The 23,870-nt window shown below is 44.5% G+C and overlaps 2 protein-coding genes across 4 annotated transcripts in view; both read left to right on the top strand.

Annotated features, from left to right (window-relative positions):
• Positions 1-16,726, top strand: part of LOC135915033 (RCC1 and BTB domain-containing protein 1-like) — a 52,547-nt gene extending 35,821 nt beyond the window's left edge. Inside the window, exons 7-13 of the mRNA XM_065448003.2 lie at positions 23-165; positions 1,659-1,849; positions 2,021-2,076; positions 2,746-2,816; positions 3,345-3,398; positions 9,814-10,042; positions 16,388-16,726. Coding sequence (XP_065304075.1) covers positions 23-165; positions 1,659-1,849; positions 2,021-2,076; positions 2,746-2,816; positions 3,345-3,398; positions 9,814-10,042; positions 16,388-16,528 — 885 coding nt within the window. The 3' untranslated portion in view covers positions 16,529-16,726. The remainder of the gene's footprint in view (positions 1-22; positions 166-1,658; positions 1,850-2,020; positions 2,077-2,745; positions 2,817-3,344; positions 3,399-9,813; positions 10,043-16,387) is intronic.
• A 4,516-nt stretch (positions 16,727-21,242) lies between these two features.
• The window catches only part of Taf6 (TBP-associated factor 6), a 37,366-nt gene continuing 34,738 nt past the window's right edge, over positions 21,243-23,870 (top strand). Inside the window, exons 1-2 of one of the 3 annotated variants that reach the window (XM_065448000.2) lie at positions 21,243-21,697; positions 22,077-22,163. In XM_065448000.2, the coding sequence (XP_065304072.1) occupies positions 21,548-21,697; positions 22,077-22,163 (237 nt within the window). In that variant the 5' untranslated portion in view covers positions 21,243-21,547. Of the gene's footprint in view, positions 21,698-21,934; positions 22,007-22,076; positions 22,164-23,870 lie in introns of those variants that run through there. The other 2 variants (XM_065448002.2, XM_065448001.2) reach the window with 2 other exon arrangements.

Genomic DNA, 23,870 nt, shown 5'->3' on the forward strand with positions numbered 1-23,870 from the left:
AGAAAGGTTTGGTTTTATACAGGTTGTTTGTGGTTATGCCCACACCATGGCCCTCTCTGACGAAGGTGTCCTCTACACTTGGGGTGCCAACTCGTATGGTCAGCTAGGCACAGGCAACAAAGCAAATCAAGTCAGTCCTTTCAAGATGCCCACTGACATTGGAAGGTAGGCACTGTTTCTCTCTCCCCCCACCCCTCTCCTTTTTTCTTTTTATGCGAAGCATATTACGAGAGCTCAACCCAGCTCCTCAGGCGCGGCGGTGTCGCCTTGAAACCACGTGACACCGTGACGTCACGACGTAGGAGAAGTGGCTTTGGCTCAACTCTTGCAAGAGGGGCTGGGTGGGAATCGAACCAGGGTCTCCGGAGTGTGGGACGGAGACGCTACCACTGAGCCACGAGTACGATGCTTCAAAGCGGTACAAAAGCGCCTCTAGTGAATGCGGTGTTGCCTTAGAAACGAGCTGTTTCTAAGGCGTGCGTCTCTTGCTCAGGCGCACATTTCGCTGCCGCGCCGAACGCTGCTTTGCTCGACGCTCACCGCGTCCAATGCGGGGCGCGTAGTCGCTGCCCTGTAGCCCATTGTCTTACACCCCTTGGCGGGTCGACGGGAATGCTGTCGCGTTACACTCTTGAAGGCGAAGCAGTAATGCATGAGTTGTTTCTTCGTCTAGCCGAACCAAATATAGCCAAGCAACAGCAGTTCACCAGGCTAAACAGTGGTTCAACAACTAAAATAAAGGCTAGTATGCTTCGCATCCTGGGCTTAACCTTACCTAAGCCACAGCCATATTTTTCTTTGGGCGTGTTACAAGTGTTTATGCTAGTACTGTCTATTTCACTTCCTTACTGGAATTAATAAATTCGTATGCCATAGTGAATACATTTTGTGTTGTTGCTAAGTCCATGATTTGATGTTTATTCCGACAACCATTTTCTGAATGTGCATGATTGAACATGAATAGCATGCAGTGTAATCGGTGCGGTGAAGTTTTTGGCACCAGCCTGCATGCCTTGTAATCAATGACAGGCTCTAGTCAAAAAAGAAAACATCATGCAGCTCAAACATGTCGAAACATGCCTCCCAATAAAATTCCCAATTATTACTAGCACCAAGATCATTTAAACATGCAAGCCCTGATGCAAGGACATGCCACGACTGGGCTCCAGGAATTTTATTCCTCTTTTTTATTGCAACAGGAAATAATCACCGCTGCTTTCACTTGCAGCCTGAACAATAGCTATATGTGCCACTTTTGTGTAGAAATTAGATTAATTTCACCACAGTAGCACATTGTTTTTGTCACGATCACTTGGACAAGGTGCGGCTATTCTAGTGGCACTGCTTGTTGCTGCTGTTCCCATAGGGCCACTCTGCACTATTATTCACTGCATAAAAATTTTGCCTGCAGTAGACCTGTAGAATAATAAAAACCTGCTCTGTCAGATCACACAATGTGCTAGTAGCATTGCTGGTAATTCCTTCGTGCTAATGTTTCCAGTGGCATACTTTGTGCAAGCTTTCACCAATCTCTCTGTGCCCTCCGCAGTGTCTTCTCGTGTGTGCTTGCCATTATTAAAGATTATTCCTTTCTTTGTGCTAGGCGTGCACATTAATTGCTTCCCATCTGACCCAGTTCACTTTCTGCCCTTTTGCAGGATCGTGGAGATAGCAGCATCACATTACAACCATATCTCAGCTGTGATGACTCAGACATCCCGTGTGTACATGTGGGGCCAGTGCAGGGGCCAGTCTGTAACCGTGCCAACTGAAACGCCTTTTCACTCTATTCATGATGTATTCGCCTGCTTCGCCTGCCCCACAGTCACTTGGAAACCAATGGTCTTGGGTATGTACGTTAACTGTATTGCCATATGCCTCCATGTGACATTGTGGTCCATTTGAGCACTCTTTGCGAGTTATTATTGTTCAGATATTTTTGCATGGCTCTATTCGCTTTGTGTGTGCATGGTTTCTTATCTTTTGTCTTACCTGCATCGTTTTTTCTCCCGCTTTTAAGACATTTGCAACCCGAACACAGTTGCCAACAGTCTCAAGATGGCCTTCAATGACCCGGTAAGTTTGCTGCAGTAAGAATGCAGACTTCCTACGAAGCATCCGTAGTCATCCACCCTTCCACAATACAAACGCAGTAGGACCACACAACTCGTGTAATAGGCATAGTCTTGGTGTCTAAGTGGAAAATGATCGAAGTAGCTGGCCTACAGCTATGCTCTGCTAGATGGAGAATCTAGGGGCGTACTACGCCAGGAGGAGGGTGGCACACTGGGCATGTGCACTCCCCCCCACTCTCCCACCCCTTAAGATTTTTGTGTACCAGGTTACCTTGCATAAAACGATGTGCTACAACACCCACTCGAACCTTATCTTTTGCGCATATTCTGCTGCAGTGTTAGGTTATGCTTTTAACATTATCCTGGTTTAGTGCTGCGTGCATGAATTGTATACCAGTGGCAGTAACTAGCAGTATCTGTACTTCAGGTAATTTTTGCCTGTTAAATAGCGAATTCTGTATAGTAGCATGCATATTATTTGTCATGTGGATCTGCCCCTGTGTAGTAAAGCATAAAGTAGTGATTGGACATCTTAAGATGGGTATTAGCTGCTGTACAATTCCTTCACGAAATCTAGTAGTTTGCATCTGTGTCATTTTTAGCAGCTTACTGATATGGATAAACATAGTGCTAATTATGTTCATACTTTTTTTTTACTTTTGCTGTTCAGAGCACCAGTGACCTCAAAATCTGCGTGGAAGGACGCGTGATTCACGTTCACAAGGCTATACTCAAGATCAGGTGAGTTGCGCAGGTGCATCATCATATACATTTATTCCAAGCTTTCCTCATTGTGCACACATGCAGTCATATGCCAAAGGGAGGTGCCACTGCCCGTAAGCCCTGGCACTTCTCAATAGCTGCGCTTCTGAAATACAATGGAACAGCAATGTGTGCCTAGCTGAAAGAAAATTCTTTTGCAGCTAATATTTCGCACAGACCAGTAAGCCACACAGAACAGCACTGAGAGATATTTTAAAGAGAGTACACTAGGTGAAGGGTATTTAATACACCATCTGTGGGCATGGATGGCCACAGCAACATCCGTTGTGTACAGATGTTCGTCTGCGTGCATGCAAGTGGCGCAGATTTCACATGTGTCGCACTCTGTGGGGATGCGCCATCAACCTTTGTGTTCTCTTTCATTTTCATGGTCTTAAGAAGGCTTGAAGTTATCTAATGGAAGCATTGTAGCTTTGCATAAGGTTCATAACTATGAAATGCCAGTTATTAGAAGTCATGCAGTGTTACCATGCCTTTTTGCTGCAGGTGCGAGCACTTTCAGTCTATGTTCCAAGCACCTTGGGATGAAGACGAAAAAGAGTAAGTATGGAAAACAGTGTCAAGATATCCATTTCAACCTCTCTTTGTTTTCTTATTTCTTTCTTTCTTTTTACTCTGCATTCAAGCTTTTAAGCATTTTGAATGGAGTGGCACATGTGTCGTGAGGGAAACTGCCATACAGCGATCTTGCCTTTTATGGAACTTCTATGGAATTTAAAGCATGTTGTAGTTACTCGTTTACTTGTCATTGTTTTCAGTGGCTTTGGCATTCTGCTGCTGAATATGAGGTCACGGATTTTATTCCCAGCCACAGTGGCCTCATTTTGATGGAATGAAATGCAGATATGCGCATTTACTTAGACTTAAGTGCAGGTTAAAGAAACCCAGGTGGCCAAAATAATCACGTCCGATTTTTTGTTCACATGTTATCCTTTTACTTTTGCCTACCAACTCTCCCCTTTTAGTAAAATTTGTTACTGCTATCTTCTTAGAGGTGTAACTTGATAGTCTAGCCTGACTAAACTTTTTTTATTGTTTTAATTATCACTCATGTAGTATCCTGTTCATTTGGCACGTTAGCTTTCCGTGTCGAGTATGTTTCTAGTCTCTTACCATGGGCCGATCCCTGAGCTAGTGTAGCCTAAAGGTTCGGGCTGGTAAGTACTATTGGGTATGTGCACCTGGGACGATTGGTCGCCCTGATGTTCCGTATATATATACAGTCATACTTCGATATATCAAACACGGATATATTGAATTATTGCGTATATCGAACACTTTTGTATTGCCTAGAAAATTGCATGCAATCATAATTTTTTATTTTGAACGGGGTCGGACGTAAAATGGGTGTGTCGAACTCTGCCACCCCAGACCACGTGCGCTCTGTTGACAGGCGGTGAGCTTTCCCGCAACACCTTTGAAGTCACTGGCAGTCCCGACTGCTGCGTACTATATGTAGCAACGACTCCTTTACTAGATGCCTACCGCACGGTCTGGTAAACTAGGACCCGTGCCCTCTCCCTTTTCTCTTCTCCATGAAAAGGCAACGAGCACCGCTCATGGTGAATGCCTGCAACCTAGTTCACATGCTGCAGCCTCCAAGATTACCTTGACATCTGTCACCGTCTCGGAGGCCTGCGAGAATGCTCGCTAACAGATGCTGGAGCATATCGGTGCTATCAACCCGCCAGCGGAAGTATTCGGCTGCTGCCGCTGCTGGACTTAAGTTCAGGCATTGAAAAGACAACGAGCGCTGCCTCACGGAAATTATGCAGGACCAAGGGAACCACCGCTACAGTGGGAAAGCGAGCGATGCGGTGGGCATCTAGTAAGGGAGGCTTTGTATGTAGCTGCACACATCGACCGCACCGAGGGCGTCATTTGAACGTAGCGGTGTTCACACGCGGCAGCCATGGCTAGTTCGACCAATTTCAACAACGTCGAAGAATCTACGTTTGGGCGAGTTGGTGCTGGTTGAACATCTTGAAGGGGCAGTGCAATACGATGAAGACAAAGGGCAGGAAACATACAGGACAGCGTTGAACTCGCAACTAACTTTATTAGAAGGCATACACAAACTTATGTACTACGTCCCATACCCATGTGCTCTCCCATTGATGGCGTCATTATCATTGCACAGGTAAAAACGCAAAATCCTGTAATCTAAAGCTACACTGTGAGGCGGTTCAAAAATTCAAATTCACTGTCGTACAAATTCAATGATGGCACGCTCACACAACGCAATCCTTTTTTTCCTGATATAGTAGGCCTCAATAATCTTTCATAGTCTGATTGCTGTGCATGGAAAGTGTAGTGGTGTCTTCATAGATTGGAGTGTACCCATGCTCAGAGCAATGCCGCTCAACATATGAGTAGGCATTACCCGTTAGTGAGCGCCTATGCTTTGACAATTTAATGTTCAAGCATCGACCTGTTTGGCCGATATAGACGTGACTGCAGGAAAATGGAAGCTCGTAAACAACTCTCGTTCTGCAGTGCATAGGCAGGTACGTGTGCTCAACAGTGCAGCCTTTCCCTGAATGAGTGGAGGCAGCCTGGGCCAACTTCCTATCAAGCTTACCGCAAATTTTGATAATCTTTTTAGGGGCAGAAAAAAGAACCTTTATATCAAACCTGCCTGCTACATTCCCGAGGCTGTGTGGGAATTACAACTACTTTTTCCTTCTTCTTGGCAGGCTCTGGATTATTCATTCATGTGGGTGCTCCTAATTTTACATGCTTAACAAGCTTCTGTATGGTCATGCAGATAGCATCCTCCCGAAAACCTGCCGCTCTCAAAAGCTCCAACTGCTTTAAAGAACTCTTAGAAGTCTGGTGAGAACACGATTTCGAAAGCGCGGAAAATAGAACCGAAAAAGCAATGCTAGTTTTTACCACCTTCGAACATGTGGAGTTAAAATTTAAAATTGGTTTTTCTGACCTTGGGAAATGCATCCAGCACACATGCTTATTAGTTAGTTTAAGCCTTGCATCTAAAAATTGTAGTTGATTCTTCTCTGGCACTTCATGTGTGAAATCTAACCCAGAACCACATTTATGGAATACTTGAAGTACATCATGAACCATTTGTTGAAAATTATAATACTTCACAAAGACCAGAAAATTATCAACATATCTTAGCACTTTGATTGTTTGGTCATCTAGGTTACTTTGTGCACTTCTATCAACCTTACCTAGAAAAATGTTAGTACCGGAGCAACTTTGGAGCCAATGCAAATGCCAGATTTTTGTTGGTATAAATTTCCTTTCCATTCAACAAAAGTTGAAGCTAATAAAGAGAGAGAATCTCGAGAAAACTACCGACAGATGCACCACAGTTGCTAGAAAATTTGAGCTCATCATTGCCCTTGGTGATAGCCCATTTAACACTTATCATTAGATTGTCATGTGGTACGTTATAGTACAGGTCTTGAACATCGGTGCTAAAAATATTATGATCGCCAGGATTTGATTGAATGAGGAAGCTGATGGGATCACCCAAGTTTTTTACCACAAAAGTATCTCTGATCACCAATGATCGCAAATGCCTTTGTAAGTAAACCGACACAACCCACTGCCACGTATCCTTTTCTGTGACAATTGGTCGAAATGGAATGTCAGGTTTATGGGTCTTTGCTGCGAAGAAAATATCCAAATTAAGCCTTTTTGCCTTTTTTACTGATGAAGCTAACTGCTCAAGGTTGTGGCTGTGGAGCAACGACAGTGCGTGTTCCTTAACTTTAGCAGGCTTCAGATCTACTGCTCTGAAATTCTTTCCTATTGCATATAACACTTTTTTGCAGAAGATACTCTCTGGCACCACAACAAAGAAACCTTCCTTATCAGAGGTCAAAATGTGAAGTCTTCTACTTGCAGCATATTCAACTCAACCATTTACAGTCTTATTCTTTGAGCGCCTCTCTCCTGATCTTCCCAGCACATTCACACACTCGGCTATGAAGCGTGGTCTTTTTTCTTCGGTCCCCTGGTGGGTGACTGTCCTAGCCACAGTCACCTTCTCCGGCGGGGTGAGGCTTGACTCGTGGGCCAATTTTTGGCCAAGACCAAGGGTACTTCTATGCTCTTCTGGTAGAGTCTCATCACCAAGAACCAACACTTTTGCTTTAGGCATGTTCTTCTTTTGTGGTTTTGGAAGAGTTGGCCGAGCAGTGTTCCACATTCATTCGGCTATATGATAGGACATCTTAAACCACGCCAGGAAAGCCCATTTGCTCTTACCTTTGTCTTTTTCCTACCAGCGGGCTGTACATAGACAATCTGTGAGGTACTGGCTTCTAATAAAGTTAGTTGTGAGTTCAGCGCTGCCCTGTGTATTTCCTGCCTTTTGCCTTTGTCTTGCATTGCCTGCCACTTCAAGATGTTCGACAACGTCAACAATGCATTGCATTTGCCACACTGACTGCTCCTCTGTGCCTCGCGAGAACTGGCAGTTTGCATCCTCAAAGATGCGATGCGCTCATTGGGCTCACTCATAGACGTCTTAATTTGTAGACGCCACTTGGTTATTGACAGTGTTTCAAAATGCTTCGATTGAGCGACGTGGAGATCGCAGCAGAAGTAGCGGCCAAACGAAAACACTTCCAAGGTTTATCCAGCAAGTGCTGATGTTGCTCCGTTCCTTACTTCAACTGAGACTGTAGCTGCTTTGGCCCTTATACGCTGCTACTGCGGCACAATAGAGGGCATCGGTTTATCGCCTGTGGATTGTTTACACTATGTTGAGGACTCCGTGTTAAAGCACGCGGCTGCCAATAAGAAGCAGTTTACACTGGTACATCACTTTCAGCCAAATAAATCAATACTTTCTGGGAAGCTGCAAGTGAATATTTGTTGCGGCGCAATTGGGGCGCGATCTGGGATCCTTGTTCGAAGCACACATTCAGTTGCACCGCACACGATTGGCCTAGACTGCGCCCACCTCGCACGGCTGACAAATTCGGCGCGGCCTCTGCTAATTGCGTGTAGCGCAATTGACCACGCGCTCACTGCAGACGAAGTCGGCATGGCCTAGGTCAATTGCGCATCGAGCAACCAAACGCATGCTCCGTACAATGGCCCCAGATTGCACCCTTGGTTAATTGATTCATTTGCAGAAGTTTATGACGCATTTTTTTACGTTATTTTATATATCGAACTATTTTGTGATCACAGCGCTGTTCAATATATCGAGGTTCGACTGTGTGTGTGCATGAGTCTGCGTGTGTGTATATATATATACATAAAGTAAACAGAAATAAAATTGTCCAATGGCAGGATTTGAACAGAGGGCTTCTAGCACAGCAGCCTGGTGCTGTAACCATTTCACCACGGGCGCATGCCCCCGGCAGGCAGAATAGAACACCCTTAAGCATTCCCGCGTGTAAGCTAGCGCATTAAGGTGCTTGGTGCATTTTATTGCAATATCAATCACATGAGCACTCTATGCAATCTTTTGCCTGCCTCGATAATTACACACAAAAATACTGATTTCTTCAGTTTTAATGTGTTTCCTGAAGAACATTACTCAAATTAATTGTACAACTCCCTTTATGTCAGAATTTCAATGCCAGGTGGCAAAATATGTCTAGGCATGTTCATATTCTAATGTTGTCTGGTGCACGAGGCAGCTGTATTCCAAGACCTCAGGTTGAACAACATTGCTTGCTGGAACGAATTTTAACACAGCTATGCAGACTCTGCCAGCTTTTGCCATCATTTTCCCACACACAGTCACGGTAGTACTTGTTGGTGTGGGGTTTCTGCAGTAAAGCTCTGTGTCCCTCACATCACGCAAACATGCCAAATAGCACAGGGATGGGGTTTTAAGTAGACGCCCGTTTAGCGGCCCCAGACCAATAAATAATAATGTGTTGTTGTTGTGAACTTGTTGTTTTGTATGCTTCCCCGTTGCGGACCTTGTATCGGCTGATTTGATCCTGTTTGAATGGAACTTAAGCACTGGTTCGTGCATAGTGCACTTTGCCATTGGCTAAAGACTTACGGAGCAGAGCATATACGCCTCTGTAGTAGTTAGGTGCAGTCCTCAGATAGCTCTTGCAATATGAATGCACACAAGCGCCGAGTAAAGGTGGCGCAGCTCTCGTGTCTGTGCTGTTGACAAACAAATATATGTGGCTCTGAGATGTGGCACTGCAGGAACAAGAGGCCTTGCAATGCCTACAAAACACTGGTTTAAAAGCACGAAGCGGATACATGTTGTGCTTGCCGTAAGCATGCCGCATTATAGGAACATGAGGCCGACGCGGGCAGCAACGCTAACAAGACCCTGTAGTTCAAGCTATAATGCTACTCACGGTCAGTTTTTTCTGTGTCTGCGCACGTCATGCCACGCATGTTTACTTAGCCAGCTTATGCTTACTGCAATTCATACTGCCACTAAACCTTTCTGTAATATTCTAACATGTTTTTATGGCATTGTTTTGCCGTTATGGCGAAATTACGATTTATTAAATAAATCAATAAAATTGTAGGGCCATATTCGAAGTGAGGACGTACAGCACAGAAGCCCGATATTGTAACCATTACGTCCAGAACCAGAACGCCTTTCCCCTATAGCAGTAGGCCTCATAATCAGATCATAGATTTAAGATGGTAAACCTCGTAAATTATTTGAAGTTAATTACACGTCATCACACATCAAAATGTGGGCCAATCCTAAACATAGCGCAGTAAAATAAATTTTTTTACTCCAATGCTTCTCCTACTCTCCCCACACGAGGAGTGACGTGATAAAGTGTGGAGCACAATGGCTCCGCCCATAGCTCACCCCCAACTTGCTCAGGAAGACTTTGTCTTTCATCAACTTAACTGGAGGTTGAATTGCCTGCCAACTTTCTTTTTAATCATTGTTTTGCAATTGGTTTTTGGACAAGTGCATCCTAGTTAAGGTTTGTTTTCTGTGACCTCTGTGCCCACTTTGTGTTTATGTATGCAGTACGGTGGATGTGACCACATTCCCCTATGTGGTGTACAAAGCCTTCCTTCAGTACCTGTACACCGATGAGGTGGACCTGCCTCCAGAGGATGCCATAGGCCTTCTGGATCTTGCCAACTCATACTGTGAGGCACAGCTCAAGCGACACTGTGAACGCATCATCATGCATGGTGTGCTCGTTGAGAATGTTGCCATGCTCTATGCAGCCGCTATAAAGTTTGAAGCCAAGGTGGGTCTTCGTGTTCACAGTGTGTGCCATGCTTTTCTCTGTGTTGCCTAGCGTGATGTGCCATAGTTTATCTGTTAGCGATATTGAAAGCAGTACTTGATTTTCAGCAGCTGCCGCTGCGATGAAGGCATAATTCAAAAGCACTTGTGTACCAAGCATATTAGTGAAATTGGCGCCAAACTATTTGAAAGCCCTCCACTGTAAGAAATTGGATGATGTGCACATTCAAAAGAATTTTACTCACTTTTCACTGAGCCAAGTGATTGCATTTAAAACTGAAACCATGGTTCCAGCATTAGCACTCGAGGTTGTTCGGGCGGCACCTTATAACACTGCATGCAGACCCAATTGTAATTGATTTCTTGTTCGTAATATCTGGCTTATAGCTGTGGCTTTGTTATAGGCTTATGGCTTTTTGAGCACTCCATGTTTTAAAGGGGCAATAAAGTAAAATATCAAGTTGAGCTTCTGCAATAACCTAATAAAAGATTAGGCTTCTGTAATAATGAATTCATCATTCTTAATGTGAAACAGTTGTTGAAAGCGAGGAAATGACAAAAATAGGAAAATAGCACCACCTGTTATAGTCTGTGATACCTTTCATGTGTGCTGTTAGCTATTTGGTTCACGGGGAGTGGCTCCCATGTCCAGCCAGTGCAGTCTGCATTGCTTTCTCTGTTTACAACCGCTAGGGTAGCAACCACCCTCGCCCACTCCGGCTGCAGAGACTCAAGTGACTGTATCCAGTATCCTGAACTCAAGCAGAGTGTAAGAGCAACTCATGCAAGCAGAACACCTGCAGTTGGCTAAATAAAGAGTTTCTAAAAGACATAACAGTGGCATAGAGGGAGGTCAGGTGAATATTATGTCAACTAAACAGTTTTGGTGCAGGCGATTTAAACTCAGAAGCAGCAGCGCGACGTTCGGCAGAAATTTCCTACACAACAAAGTGATATACTGGTGCACAGAAAACAATGATAGACTTCTTAGCGAAAACTCTATCGATCCATCTTGACTTAATATTTCCTTTAGTGTCCTAAACTAGTTAGCTGTTGTAAAGGGCATTTCACATGATGGCTGTCACTCTGCATGTGTCTGAACAGCCCGCAGATTTTGCTTGAACGTGTATGAATAGAACATTTAAAGGTGCCCTGGACCACCTTTTATCGAAGTAAAAAAATGCATTTGAAGTTAAAATAGACTATTTCAGAAATACTTTACTACAAAAGTACTTCAATGCATTCAGCAGAAGCGGACTTACGGGCAATCAAAGGTCACATATGATTCCATTTGCGGTGCTCCTATTCCTCCAATGTCTTGCACTGCAAAGGCTACGGTGGGAGGGAGCGTACCCATAATGCTCCGCCTGCTGAATGTCACCATGGCGCGCAGTTCAAATTTGATGTTGGATGTTCACGTAGACACCACTACTACCGATTTTGGCACCTATGACGCGCCAAACGTGGTTGTCCTCAGTGAGCCGCAGTGCGCTCAGCCAGCGGACTCATTGCGGCACCCCACAGTGGCCGTTTATTTACACTACGTAGCAGACCACAGCTACATGCAACTGTAGTGCATATGTGCAGCATTTGCTTTGTGCACAACAGGGCTTCAGTGCGTGCTCGCCTTCATGTGCTCCAGTCTGGCAGTGTTACATCGTGCATACCGGATTTGTCCTGCAAACAGCTTGACCGGTGGATAGTAGTCACATGTATCTTATGCATGTTGAAGCACTATCAATGTCGTGCAAAGCAAAGTCTGCCAAGGCATCTAACCAGGAGCAGCCAGGAGTGAGCCCATGTTGGCAAGCTTGCGTGTGGTCTGACCTTAAGTGTTACATGGTTTGAGACTTGTTCAGTGTTCAGAACTAGTCAAAATTACCGAGGCCCCATGGCTATGACACCGATAAGCAGGGTGGCTAAAGTTTCACTCAAACGCGGGCGGGCAAGCATGAGCAGACAATGGTCTTCTGAAACTACATAATTCCTATTGAAATTCGGAACCAGATTTTCAATGTTACTGTGTCAATAAATATACACATTAACACTAGGAACAAGTGCACTGGTCCAAACGCCCTTCTTGATTAATGTCAGCTATTGGCCAATAGCAGCTGCACATAGAAATCTGCTATACATTGTGGGGATGCGTGACCCTCGCGCCTCCCTTGATGTTTTTCCCGCATAGCGCGTCTCCTGTAGCGCGGCTTCGCCGCACACGCGGCTTCGCCGCACACGCGGCTGTCCGAGTGGTACAGGCGCAGTCCGAGAGATGGCGCTAGTGTTGCGCGGCTGCGGGGTTACCCTCGGCGGGAGAGGCAAGGTGCGCTCTCTTGGGTTCGAGGCAGGGAGCGGGACGGTTGGCCGTGCCGCACGTGCAGCGGCCCTCTTTCCCGGCGGGGGACGTCTCCCGCGTGCGCGCCGACCGATGCTTCGGCGAGACCGTCTCGCGTGGCCGCCTTCGAACGCGCCACGATTCGCGTGACTATACACGCGAACGACCAGGCGTTGGGATCCAGCATGGAGCGAACATATTCGCTCACGAGGACGCGGTGAGTCGGACTTCTAGATTTGTCGCGCGCCCATCGGCATGTTTTGTGGATAGCAACTCGGCTAGCAGGCATTGATGTATGAAAGGTGCAATAAATGCCCTTGTGATTGTTTGCACTACTGTGTTGTCGTTCCTTTGTCCCAAGGGTACGGTGTGAGATATCCCACATCAGACCCCACAACATGTATTACGAAATAAAGCAGCCTGAAAAGATTGAGGAGCAGGCTTCTGTTGAAAAGAACGTTTGAGAGAAAAGCGACTTCGCGCTTAGCTTGTGAGCTCCACACGCTGCGCACCACTGCAAAATTTGACCGAGATGTTCACACCAGCATAAGCAATCTGTAGACTGTTTTTTCGCCAAGTACGAGAGGTGGTTCAGGACCCCTTAAAGAAGAGGATAAAAAGGCAGAAAGTGCAGCGAAAAAAACAAAAATTCACAGGTGGTGTTTGTAAGCTGTTTAGCGAAGTAAAACAGCATGGTGTTGAAAGGCATGGCAGACACCACTGCTTGCAATTACTGTGGTGACGAAATGTAGCCATATCTTGTGATACTGCCAACAGTAAAGCTGTGTGTGGAGCAGGATTCTTCCTTTATTGCACTTCACCTGTCCCAGCCTCTGTCAGAACAGATAATTGTGCAACATAAATGTGGAACATAATCGTACCAGAAGGCTGTGCAACTGTTACTATGCTCTTAAATACTTATAGATTGTTTACTGTAGTTAGTTGGCGGAATGCAAAAAAAATATATAATACTACTGCTTGTAGACCTATTAGACTTTTTGTGAGTGTAGCCAAATGCCTTAATTGCCACAAGGAGGGAATGCGCTTGTTGTTGAACTAAGATAATTTCTTATGCATATGAAGCAAAGTGTGATGTTGCGCTCCGAAAAGCGTCCTGCGACACTGTGCAATCTTCATGTACCCTCCAGAACCAAAGAGGGCAAACATAAGTCTGTGTGTTGTGTAGACAGTGCCTTTTTGCAAATAGATGTTTCCTTCATACCTGGATGAGTATTTTTACAAAATTTACCTACTTAACTTTGAAAAAAGAGATGTTTGCAGCCCATATGAATGTGTTATGAGAGTGACAAGCATAAGGTAAGCTAAGAACGATTGAGTGTCTTGTTGTTCCCTTTTGATGTCACTGTACTTCCCTGCTTTTTAACACTTTTCTTCAGACAGAATTTGTTCACAGCACAAAAAGCATAACACAATATTCTCAAATGATTGCAGTTTTGATGAAGCACAATACACCTTGGCACTGTTGAGCAAAATTTTAATTATAACTTTTTTTATCTGAATGACGAATTCGGTGACCAATAAGCTAATGAGAAGGGTAGGAATTTGGCTTTGCTAGTAAACTGCAAGTGAAGCGCAAAAAACACAGGAGGGTACAACACTTGCATTGACTTTAACAAATGATTCGGTTGAAACACCACGTGAGTATATGTACAAACACAAATGACACTCGAATGGTATAGATTCAATGCACGGACTAATAAACGTCAAAAAACGATAACCCTTTTCTTTTTTGATAGAGAAGGGATGCTTACACACCGAGCACTTAGACTCATTTTCTTGCGGAATTCAACTACTATCAGTCTGTGGCAAACACTTTGTAGCGCAGAAAGGTTGCGGCCTAACTGGAAGGCTCGGAGAATGTGATCTAAGGAATGGTTGAGAAGACCAGCTAGCATTCCACTGCAACATGTGTGGGTGTCGTCCACTCTTTAAGAGTTGCGCTTTTCTAACAAACAAAAAAATTGTTAACCATTCCACTTTGTGAAGGTGGATGACCAGCGAAGTGGTGTAGCACACGACAAAGAAGTGACACAGAATTTGGAACAGAGGTACAAACACATTTATTGCCTTGATTGGTGGTCACTGTGACGAAAGTTATGTACACACATTTATTTTTATATGTTCGCGTTTGTGTTACACATTCATTATGTACATTCGCGTTTTCATTTCGCGATATATTGATGCAAAGAATTTGAGACCGAAATCACCGCACCAACTGGCAGCGGGCCAGTGCCGTCATTGCCCTCGCAAAGGGAAGGGGGGGGGGGGGGTCAGCATGGCAACGCTGGCATGATGAGCACCATCAGAGCAAGCTGTGCAAGAAAACGGAACGTGCAAACAGTGGCACAAACCATTGCTGCTGATGGTGATAGTTTTTGCTCGCAGAGATTTGTTGACGGACAAGAAAAATGCACGGAACCCTAGCCATAAACAGCTTTGCTGTAATATACACTCTAACTAGACTGATAATTGAATCATCAGAAATTGATAGTCTTGGTTCTTGGTGTATAAGCACCCCTTTCCTATCTCTGTCAAAAAGAGTTATCGTTTTTCAAAGTTCATTAGTCCACACATGGCACTGCTTGAGTGTCATTTGTATGTGTAGATACACAGTAATCATTTTTAAGTTCCATGGAATTTTAAAAAATAGCCTGTTGCAGATAACATCATTCTAGTCCTTGAGCTGGATTATTCAGAGAGGCGGACATTACTTGTGTGAGAAATTGAAACACATATTCAACTAATTAACGAACATCCACTAATAATCTTTTGAATTATTACTTTATGGCAGATATTGCAATTCACGGATTGTAGCTGGTGAGATTGAAAGGCATATCCACTTGGAATGAATTTCCAGAATGATGCCAATTTGGAGATATGCGTCATCAAGCTTTCTGTACAAATGCGCTGTTGTTCCACTTGCTCTTTTAGCAGAATGCGCTTTTATGCATTGAAGCAAAAAAGCAACCGGAACACCCATGTATTTCGTTCCACACTTTGGGAAATATCTCAAAACTGGTGTCATCCTGTAAATTCAAATGCATACGTCTTGCAAGCTCACCTGCTACTATTTATAAATTCCTATATGTTCAATAAATCAATTAATTCAATTAGGTAATTGTTAATTAGTTCAACATATGTTTACGTTTCTCGTGCTAGTTTTGTCCGCCTCTTTGAATAATGCGGCTTAAGGGCAAGTGATCTGCTGCAGGCAATTTTAAAAATCATGGAAAATTTGAAAATGATAACCCCGTTTAACTACAATGTATGTGTGCAGACCTTCATGCATATATAGCTTTGACTATTCTAGTTGCTTATACATGTTTCAGGATTGTAAGTCTCCTGCATGTTCAGAAGAAACCATTGTTGTGAGAGACAGTAAAAACACATTACAGTGGCACTGAAAACAGTATTATCGACCGATTGCTTGCACATAACCACAGTCGCAGTGGATTACACTGTACTGAGGTGGTAACAACTATCTCCTGTTGTGAGAAAAATGGAAGAAGGAAAGAAGAGAATGAAAGCGAAGTTTGTGCAGCGAGGTATCATTTTATCGAAGGATGCAAACGTGCCAACTTGAAATATTCACTCACTGCCATCTGGCTAGAATAAGGCCAAGTGTATATTACCAGGATTAACCTTCCGTTTGCTCATTTATGCAACAGCATTTCATACTGGCAAATAATAATTTACTCGGAAAGTGAGAAAGTCCATTTGTCTTTATTAATTTTATATTTTAGATGTAAAAATGGGAAAGTAGGCTTTATTAGAGTGAGCTATCAATTTCTGCATTTACTCAGCACATTACCCAGAAGGGGAGGCCAGAAGGTGCCCAATGGTGGTTCAGTCAAGTGTTCATGTGTGCTGATCACCTCCCTTCACAGCTTCTAATTTTGTTACCCACTTTTATAATTGTCTTGCCTGTTTCTCTAAAAACTGTTGTTCAACTTTTTGAAATGAGTTGCAATGTCATTCCATAACATCTTCCAGGATCTGGAAGAGTTCTGCTTCCGGTTTGCCATGAACCATCTCACTGCTGTGGTGCAGACGGATGCATTCCACAAGCTCGAGGAGTCTGCGGTGAAGAGCTTCATTACAAAGGCTGCTGTATATGGAGCATTCAAGTACTGACAAAGAAAGTTTTGAAAATATAAATGTACATGGCAGTGTCCAAATACCACCAATGCTGTGCAAGCCATAGCGCAGCAGCACTCTTAAAGCAATATGCACGGGTGTTTTGGGGTATTATGTGTCTGTGATATTTTTTTAGCCTTGATGTGTTTTATCAAACCAGTCTTTTTTAAAAAATAAATGCATTTTCACTCTGTCTGTGTCTGACGTTGATGTCTGCTTGTTGCTGCGGATCACTTTGAAGACTGCAAAACTTTCTTGATGAATGTTGTTGGCACAGCTTACTTGCATGAGTCTTCTCAGGTTTTGTATATTCATATGCTCCTTTTGTTGCCATGTATTTTGGCGTATATTCAAGACACGAAAAGCGAGAAGCGTAAAGAGACATCAAACTGAGTGAACATTCGGTTTGCTGCACTACACAGGCAAAAAGGGAAGACGGGACAGGTAGATGGTAAAGAAGGTGAATACTTATGCGCAACTTTCATAACTCTACAACCAGCATGCTGAACGTTGAGATGATCACAATGCTGCCAGAATGTGCATGCTGGATAACAATGGAGTTCTTTGCACTGCAGTTCTCGTATGTTTCTTAGCATGTGCAGAGAAGCAATAAGATATTGTAATAAGTCGGGATAACTTGTATACATGAATCAACCCATAAATGCAAAATCTAGATGCTGCAAATGCAGCAGTCTGTGGCTTCATTAGTGTGAAAGCGTGGATGGGATTTTCAGTGTAACAGCATGCACACACATGCCCGAGTAAATGCAAAAAATCCATAGCATTTAGTTCAGTGTTGGTCGAGGGTTGCAAAACTCTTCCATGATTTGCAAAAGCATATGCGTATGTGAAGATGAAAAAGATGAGTTTGCACTCATACGCTAATGGGCATTGTGAACGATAAATATTGGGCGTAACGTTAAGAGACGGGAAGAAAGCGGTGTGTATTAGAGAGGAAACCAGGATAGCCGATATTTTAGTTGACATTAAGAGAAGAAAATTGAGCTGGGCACACAATGCAATGTGTAGGGTAGATAACTGGTGGGCCATTAGAGTTGCAGAGTAGATGCCATGGAAAGGGAACTGTGCAAATTTTCAGGCGCAAGTTGGAACCTGCTAGCTCAAGATGGATAATTGGAGATCGCTGGGAGAGGCTTTCATCCAGCAGCGGACATAAAAATAGGCTAATGATGAAGCTAAGTAATCAACACATGTTCGCACTCTGAGACCGAACAGGGAGAGCAACTGGATGCATATCCAATTCCTGGTAATATGCCTTTGTTGCATTCCCTTGCTCGGGAAACGGTGGAAGGCTGAGGAGAAGCCTGCCAGCTCTGAAGAAAACCAGCAGAAAGTCACAATAGTCATGTTTAAGAAATATTGCTTTTTCTGTCTTTGAGAAATATATAAAAAAAGGAATAGGCGCGAATGAAATTCTAGGAATGAAGCTAGGACTATAACAAAAGTACTTTCGAGGCGCATAAAGAATGATGCCACAGGCATTTCCGACGAGACATTTTGCGATGCATCTATTTCTGAGGCTCGCTGCGTAAAGTAGTCGCTTGCATCTATGTTTTTGTTGCACGCGATCTTTGACAACTTTCCTCGACGATTTAGTGCAAAAATCAATGTTTTCTCGGAGAATCCCACACAGAAGCATTGACAGGCAAGTTGTCGGCACTTTCTCTCTCTCTCTCTTTCCTTGTCTGAAAACGCAGCAGACGCCCATTCCGCAGAAACTGATCATCATCCCATCACTGGTTCACGAGAAAAACCGCGTGGTGCCGCCTGTGAATCAACTAGCGGTGATACGAAGTGCTTCCATGCCTCATGCTTCAAAAGGGCATCCACATATTTCTAAGCACGTAGATTATGACAACGCTGATGCGATTTCGCCTTTGATAGTCATCAAATTTGTCTCCTGGAGCGGTGGTAGAGTTACTATATATACAGTAATTCTAAGTGGTGGTAATGGCCTGCGGCGCCTCTGAAGGACCGACGGAGAAACGGAAACCAATTTAGGGAACTACTCATGAGGACGTAGTATAGAAAGGAGGGCAAAAAAAAAACGAAAAAAAACCGGGGCTTTGAGTTGCGCCATGGCCTGCTCGTGCTAGTGAAATCGACAAGAAAAGCGTTGTACAACTTCAAAACACAGTGCTTTTAGATTTTGCCGTCTTCAGACAAGCGCAATGCACGAACTGAAATGCAGAGAGACGTGTTCTATGGCTCAGCATGCATCTGAAATACACACAAAAGGTCCCAAAACAGCTAACTGTACCTTATTAATTAATATGTTATTAAAATAATTACTTATTATTTTAAGCCATTAATCTCAACATTTACATCGACTAGCAATGTGTTCAAAGTTTCTATAGCTTGTGTATATGTTCCTGTTTGTAGGAAACTCTATGAAAACCATAGAGTTTCTCTATGGTTGAAACAATGCCTCCTTTACTAGATGCCTGCCGCGTGAGATCATAGAGTTTCTCACTATAATGTAGCATACTGTGGTATAAACTTTTTTAAAACAGGGTTGAAGTGCCTCAGACAGGCTGGCCAACGTTTCGATAGGTGGACCTATCTTCGTCAAAGGCGGCCTCGTCATCCTCGGCGTGTTAGTTTTAAAGGGTTAGTGTAGTGACGTCACGTGCGGGTGTTGTCGCTGGCGGCTGGTTTTAAAGAGAGAGATTACAAGAGGGAACAGGCGTTCTCGTCCGACGTCTGTGAGCCTCATTCTCAAGACGAAGGGACAAGAGTGTGAGAGTGGGCACGCGGGGAGGAAAGAAAGGAAATAGAAGCGGACAAAAAGGGGGGGAAAAAGGAGAAGAAAAAAAAAGCAGGGGGAGCCAGGGCCGTGCCAAGACACAACAAAGGGGGGGGGGGTGAAAGAAAAAGAAAGAGAAAAATGAAATCTTTAAGAAATACGGGGGCTTGGGAGCGTGTTGGGGATGCGAAGGGTTAGGAGGTATTCTGGGGAGTCGTTGGCGGCATGTTTTTGAGGCATTAGAACGGCCGGTCAAGCAATAGGTCGAGTAATTTTGAAATAGTTAAGGTGGCGACGCGGAGTCTGCGGTGCAATGTGCGGGGTGCCTGAAAGGCAGCGGCATGGTCTTTCAAGGGGCACTGCCCCACGCGCTTAACGTAGGTGTCGTTACGGCGGCATCCAGAAGGCGATACTCCGGGTTGAGGCGTCGAAAAAGGCATATTGACTTCGGAATGTGTTGTCGAGGGGGTTTCAAAAAAAAAAAAACAGACTAAAAAAAAAGGAGGGGGGGGTAGGGGGAAGGGGGGGGGCGAGATCGGTATAGGAAACAGGAGGGTGGCGCGCGCAGAAGCGGGCGCGGGCAAATGTACATGGAAGAAGGGGATCGTTCACTTGGTGTAGACAGTGAACGATCCCCTTCTTCCATGTACATTTGCCCGCGCCCGCTTCTGCACGCGCCACCCTCCTGTTTCCTATACCGATCTCGCCCCCCCCCCCTTCCCCCTACCCCCCCCCTCCTTTTTTTTAGTCTGTTTTTTTTTTTTGAAACCCCCTCGACAACACATTCCGAAGTCAATATGCCTTTTTCGACGCCTCAACCCGGAGTATCGCCTTCTGGATGCCGCCGTAACGACACCTACGTTAAGCGCGTGGGGCAGTGCCCCTTGAAAGACCATGCCGCTGCCTTTCAGGCACCCCGCACATTGCACCGCAGACTCCGCGTCGCCACCTTAACTATTTCAAAATTACTCGACCTATTGCTTGACCGGCCGTTCTAATGCCTCAAAAACATGCCGCCAACGACTCCCCAGAATACCTCCTAACCCTTCGCATCCCCAACACGCTCCCAAGCCCCCGTATTTCTTAAAGATTTCATTTTTCTCTTTCTTTTTCTTTCACCCCCCCCCCCTTTGTTGTGTCTTGGCACGGCCCTGGCTCCCCCTGCTTTTTTTTTTTCTCCTTTTTTCCCCCCTTTTTGTCCGCTTCTATTTCCTTTCTTTCCTCCCCGCGTGCCCACTCTCACACTCTTGTCCCTTCGTCTTGAGAATGAGGCTCACAGACGTCGGACGAGAACGCCTGTTCCCTCTTGTAATCTCTCTCTTTAAAACCAGCCGCCAGCGACAACACCCGCACGTGACGTCACTACACTAACCCTTTAAAACTAACACGCCGAGGATGACGAGGCCGCCTTTGACGAAGATAGGTCCACCTATCGAAACGTTGGCCAGCCTGTCTGAGGCACTTCAACCCTGTTTTAAAAAAGTTTATACCACAGTGTGCCATTCCATCTGCCAGCCCCTTTCTTGATAATGTAGCATAGAGTTTCCTACTTTTTGTAGGAAACTCTATGTAATGTAGCAGGAAACTCTATGCGTGAGATAGTGTGAGCCGAGAGGCTGGTTCCTGCCCCTCTCCTCTTTACTCTTCCCCACCCGGGTCGGCTGCGAGCGCTAGTCGCGGTGACCGCTGCAAACATAAATAACGTAGCCCAGCCTCCGAGATTACTGCGGTGTCTGTTGCGATTCCGGAGGCAGGACCCACAATCTCTCGCCAAGCGATTGGTCGAGCGCGCGCCACCCTAGTAATCGTCACTTCCTCCGCAACAGGAAGCGGGTTAGTTGCGAGCGCCGTCTCTCCGCGACTACCCTGAACTACGGGAACCATGACGGGAACTCCGCTCCAATGGGAAGACTAGTGACGCGGCAGGCATCGAGTAAAGGAAGCATTAGTTGAAATCTATATTTTTTTATTTTTGTAACGTTTTCATTTAGAGATTGTTATCTAACAATTTCAATTTACGTTATGGCCATATAGGCAATTTTTGAAAGGTATGTTACACAACATTCAGCGCCACAAGTAGCAAGCCGACGCTTTCATCATTGTGTGAGAAAGAGCACGCTTGCGCTTCGTGGAGGCTCCAACTAAAATGGCGCTGGTTGATCGTGGCGTTGTTCGGAAGGCTGCAGGATGATCGTTTCTCCGTGTTTGGACACCGCATCGGCACCTAAATTACTAAGCCGCTCTTCATCATGGCCTCAAAAGAGTCGAAAACAGTCAGCAACCTTTCACCGGAGTCCATGAAGGTCATTGCTGAATCAATCGGAATTTCGAATTTACCCGATGAAGCGGCCAAAGAGCTTGCCGACGAGATCACATACCATCTCAAAGTTATAGCTCAGGTATGTCATTAATCCCGCGCTTTCAGGCCATGTGGCTAAACTGCCCACATTATCCGCGAACTGTGCTTGCTGTTTTTACGACCTGTGGTCAATTTAACCTGTCGAAAAAACGCTTGTTCAACCCGTGCCTTGACAGCGCTGCGACCCCGCTGAGCGCCCTGCACGCGCGTTCGCGCGCCAAGCGGCCGCGATTTGAAATCTAACGCCAGGGCATGCGCACTAAAAGAGCACGTAAATGAAACATTCCTTCGCCGCACTGTCATCTGCATCCGCGTATCATGTGGCGCGTGCGATCGTTTTTCTGCTGCTGTGGGCGACAATTTTCTTCGCAACAGTTGCTCGAGGCATTTTTTTCACACTTTTTCGTTTTTTTTTCCAGGATGCCAGCAAATTTATGGGACACGCGAAACGAAGAAAATTGTCCACCTTCGATTTCGACAACGCGCTCAAAATGAAAAACGTTGAGGTAAGCGGCAAATTTCGATGATGTGTGCGCGCGATGGCGCGCTTGCCGGCCTGTTTAACCGCTGTCGTAAGCTGCCCGTGCCGCATGCAATACACTCGTCGCGGGAGGTTTCGGCTGCCGCGGCTCTCGCTGCGGTTGCGGCGGTCTCCTGTCTGTCTCAAGATCAGCATAACTTGTTTTTTTTTTCTTTTTCGCTTTTCGTTAACAAAACCTTCTTACTGATGCAACGTCACTTTTCTTGTGCGGTAGTCGGAGTTTGACGACCACCGCACGGTTTCACTTTGACTTGAACATATTGTGATCTGTGTATCGCGTAGTTATTATTATTAATTTATTATTACTATTATTATTATTATTATTAGTAGTAGTAGTAGTAGTAGTAGTAGTAGTCCAAATTGATCATGCATATAACCGCACTCACATCTTTGCCATTCTTTTTTCTCTTTTTTTTTCAATATGGAGTATGGAGATATTGTGCTCCACTTTTGAGTAGTCTGACCTTAATATTTCTGTGGTTATAGTATAATGATGTTACTGGCCCATTGCGTATTCCAGCGGGTTAAAACAAACACATGCATTAATGCATTCTAGAGAGATGAAAAGACATTGTTAAAAGCATTTAGCTTTAAGACTCCTCAGATTGATTGCTGAAGGTGCACTTCCTAAATTGCATATGCTTTTTGAGATAATCTTGCAGCAGCTTTTGGATGCATAGGTATAGGTTGGTAAATCCGATACTGAAGCTGTGTGTTAAGGTAATGTGTATTTCTAACTCACACTTCTGTAATGTGAGAAATGTCAGTCTTACTGAGAGCAGAATTTTGGAAACCCAGTAAAAACAAAAACGAAAGATAGTCTTAATGTTCCCATGCAAGCTCATCGTGATGTCATGAGATTTAAACAGTGTCAGCTTGGGCCTATTTAATGGTCGATAGATAAACAAGGATTACATCATTTTCAAGGAACGAAAGGCTCAAGCTGGTAAGTTTTTAGGACTTTTTGTGAACAAAAATGGCCTGAGCATGAGAAAATGCTTTGAAATCTATCATACTTATGTACTGGTGCAGTGTTTGGGCTGTAAAGTTCAAATAGAGAAACTTTGCTCCTTATCTTCTCAGCTAGTGACTAGCCTTTTTCTATCAGGTAAATGCCAATGAAGTCTTGAAGAAAACTTTGCCAGTATTAACTAACACAGTGTTGCTCTTTAGTGCACTTTCAAAGAAGTACTGACACTCGGTTTCGAAGTTATAGAGACATTACCACATGCTTCCTGCACGTAAAAGGATCATACATAGCAAGTGTAAAAGTTGGGAAAGACTTATAACTTATATTAATTTGTCTGAAAATGCTGGGTCCGGCTTCATAGACATCATGGTTATGTCAAGACACAGGAAATTAGCTGATTTTGTGTAACGATATGGCCAAGTACACTGGTTATAAACGGGCCAGGAGTGCTGTGTTCGTCTCTTCTGGTTGTGTTCACATGTACCAGCCGCAGCTATCATAGCAATAGAGCCAGCCTTTGTGTGGGGATTTCATGACTCATTCACCTTCTGATGCCAAAACCTAAACTAGTTTGTAAAAAGAATTAAAAGTAAATGATGGTTCTTGCCAATATTTCTTCAGAGGCTTAGAGTGTTCAGGCACTCATTTTATGCAAAAAGACGACTTAAAAATGTCATGTCAGTACTCCTTGTGGGCATAGAG

The sequence above is a fragment of the Dermacentor albipictus genome, chromosome 1 (genome assembly GCF_038994185.2).
Source record: "Dermacentor albipictus isolate Rhodes 1998 colony chromosome 1, USDA_Dalb.pri_finalv2, whole genome shotgun sequence".
Classification (NCBI taxonomy): Eukaryota; Metazoa; Arthropoda; class Arachnida; order Ixodida; family Ixodidae; genus Dermacentor; species Dermacentor albipictus.